General features: G+C 46.9%; 1 protein-coding gene across 1 annotated transcript in view; it reads right to left on the bottom strand.

The window, feature by feature from the left end:
• Nucleotides 1–2,717, bottom strand: part of wdr7 (WD repeat domain 7) — a 133,029-nt gene that overhangs the window by 118,073 nt on the left and 12,239 nt on the right. The window contains exons 9-12 of the mRNA XM_015391739.1: nucleotides 1,433–1,548; nucleotides 1,227–1,359; nucleotides 867–1,087; nucleotides 402–597 (exon numbers count right to left, since the gene is read on the bottom strand). Of these exons, the coding sequence (XP_015247225.1) occupies nucleotides 402–597; nucleotides 867–1,087; nucleotides 1,227–1,359; nucleotides 1,433–1,548 (666 nt within the window). The remainder of the gene's footprint in view (nucleotides 1–401; nucleotides 598–866; nucleotides 1,088–1,226; nucleotides 1,360–1,432; nucleotides 1,549–2,717) is intronic.

The following is a 2,717-nucleotide window of genomic DNA, read 5'->3' on the forward strand; positions in this document are numbered from 1 at the left end:
GTAGCATATTGATGGCTAGGATAGCTAATGGCTAATGTTAGCATATTGATGGTTAGGATGGCTATTGTTAGTATATTCATGGCTAGGATGGCTAATGTTAGCATATTTATGCCTAGGATAGCTAATGTTAGCATTGTGATTGCAAGAATGGCTAATGTTAGCATTCATACAGGAATTATGCAAATGCAGCAGGAGCAAAGCACCTCTTGATTTGAGGTTTTTCCAGCCGTTTTTCCAAAGTCGCGTTTCTAACAGGAGAAAGTCTGAATTGTGAGGATCAGCTCCTTCATAGAAAGCAGCTGCTGCCATAACTTTTACTGAACAAATGATGCCAAAAACCTGTCTGATCAAACGGCTGCCATTAGAATTTCATTCATCTTCCAGAACCAGACTGAGCTCACCTGTGTCCATCTGCCAGACGTAGACGGAGCCGTCAGAGCATCCCACCACCAGGTAGTCGTCAGCAGGGCGCCACTTGATGACCTGGATGGGGAACAGGTGTCGGGACGCCAGCATGATGCACTTCCTCTCCCGTAGGCTGAGCAGTCCCACAGAGTGGTCGCTGGCCACAGAGCAAACGCAGTGCTGCACCCGGGTCTGCAGGGAGGAGACAGCAGGAGGAGCTGCATGAGGAGCTGAGGACAGCAGAGGGGCTTCAGGTTCCTTCACCAGCAGCTCTTCAACCAGTTATTGGCAAAAATAAAACCATTAAAAATCTATTTATAAGAACCACAATAAAACACAGCAGCAAATGTTTATTGCTGGAAAAGTTAGTTTCTTAGTCCCAGTATGTTTTGTTCCTCTGTCAGAGCGCTAACGCTGCAGACAGAGGACGCATCAGGAGGTAAAAGACGTCTCTGTCTTACGCTGCAGTTTTCGGGGGGAACGATCAGCTGGGTGATCTCCCCTCCGTGAACGCAGAAGATGTGTTTCATCTCTCCGGTGAAAATGTCCCAAACGATGACAGAGAAGTCCACTCCCCCCGACACCAGGGAGCGCTGGTCATAACGGGGGGACACCTGGTACGGATACAGGACGCAGGTCACCTTGTTGCGGTGGCCCCGCAGGGTCCGGTGGGGGGGCCAGCCTGCAGGACAGACAAGTGGAGGGGAGATGAGATTAGAGCTGAGGAGAGAGAGAAACCTAGAATATGATCATTTTCTAAAATAAAAATAATGACATTAGCATTTTGTAGGGTTACTCTAGGGGTCCCTCCCCCTCCTCACCTCTCCGGAGCATGTGCTCCCCCTGCAGGAGCTGCACGATGGCCGTCTGCGTGGCGGGAACGAGGACGATGCTGCCGTCCTCTCTGCCGCACACCAGCCGGCCCTGAGACGGGATGTAAACGCTGGCCGTAACCTGAGGACAGACAGCAGCTCAGCAACAAAACACCCAGATAAAACGTAGATCTGCTCTTAGAGTGAGGAGGAACCTTGATGGGTTGTTCTTTGTTTGGAAGCACGCTCAGCTGGTCGATGATCCCGGAGGAGACGGGGGTCAGCTTATCAAACGCCTCTTGCAGGCTGATGGTAGACGACACCTGCAGCTCTGCACACACAGGGACCCGACCACAGCAGATGTTGGTTACATGCATCTACTAACAGGCAGAAGGTCGAACATTAAAGCAAAACAGCCAAAGTTTTTCTATCCTAAAAAAATCATTTGGTTGAATGAGCCTGATGATGAAACAACCTAACACACACTGCTATCAGTTCTAGTAGTGTTTACTATCTGTAGTACTGTCATTTGTCCACCAGATGTCGCTCAACTAAAAGGTTCAGAGATTTTACAATCGTTTTCCTGACATGAATCCTTCATTTGAACGGTTATTTAAACACAAACACAATCAAATCAAGACAAAAACTGAGATTTAAAAACAAATAAGCTGATTTATTATCATCCATTTCATTCTTTTCTATTGATATATTTATCTACACTAAATTTAAATCTAGTTTTTTCATTTGTATGAATTCACATGCATTGAAATGTCAGATAAATCTGAGCTGCAAACGTTGGGCTTTTTAGGCTCAACTTTAGAACCAACAGTTTGTGGAAACTTCTGGAAGTTCGATCCAGAGCCGAGTGGCTTCTGGTTCAGTTCTGGGAAAAGGACCAAGGCCCAAAATGACCTGCATGGTTCAGAGCTGACTGCATTTAAACACAAACTGCTCTGGATGTGAAAAACACAAACATGGTTTTAAAAGGATCTGTTCAGGACTGTGGATGCAGCAGTTTGGAGCACGCTCAAAATTTCCCCACGTACTCGCCGTATGTCCATGTTCCAGCATACTTCAGCGTGCTCAAAACACAAAACGCATCCATTACTTATCCGAAATATGCTAGCTTTTTAGCCAGATTTTTTGTATGTCAGGCATAAGCTGGTCTAAATCGTCAAGGTGTGACAGGGGCATGAGGAATGGCGTCACATGGAGACACAGGATGACCAGGTTGCTTCTCATCCCAGTTAGCAGAGATCTTACAGCGATGCAGAATCTGAGGTAAGGTGAAGAATAAAAGGGGTCTAAGAATGGAGCCCTGAGGAACCCCACAGATCTGAACCAATTAAAGTCGTAGAGAAGCAGCCGTTCCAAACGTTGCATTTCCGAACTCTCCCGAGTGACGCCCGACGAATGAATAAAGTGAATGTGATTGGTCGATTATCAAGGGGGCGGGATTGTTGTTGCAGAAGGTTTGCAAGCAAGTTTGGTTGTGGCTGG

This window comes from Cyprinodon variegatus, unplaced genomic scaffold (assembly GCF_000732505.1).
Source record: "Cyprinodon variegatus isolate N-32 unplaced genomic scaffold, C_variegatus-1.0 Scaffold558, whole genome shotgun sequence".
In the NCBI taxonomy this organism is placed as follows: Eukaryota; Metazoa; Chordata; class Actinopteri; order Cyprinodontiformes; family Cyprinodontidae; genus Cyprinodon; species Cyprinodon variegatus.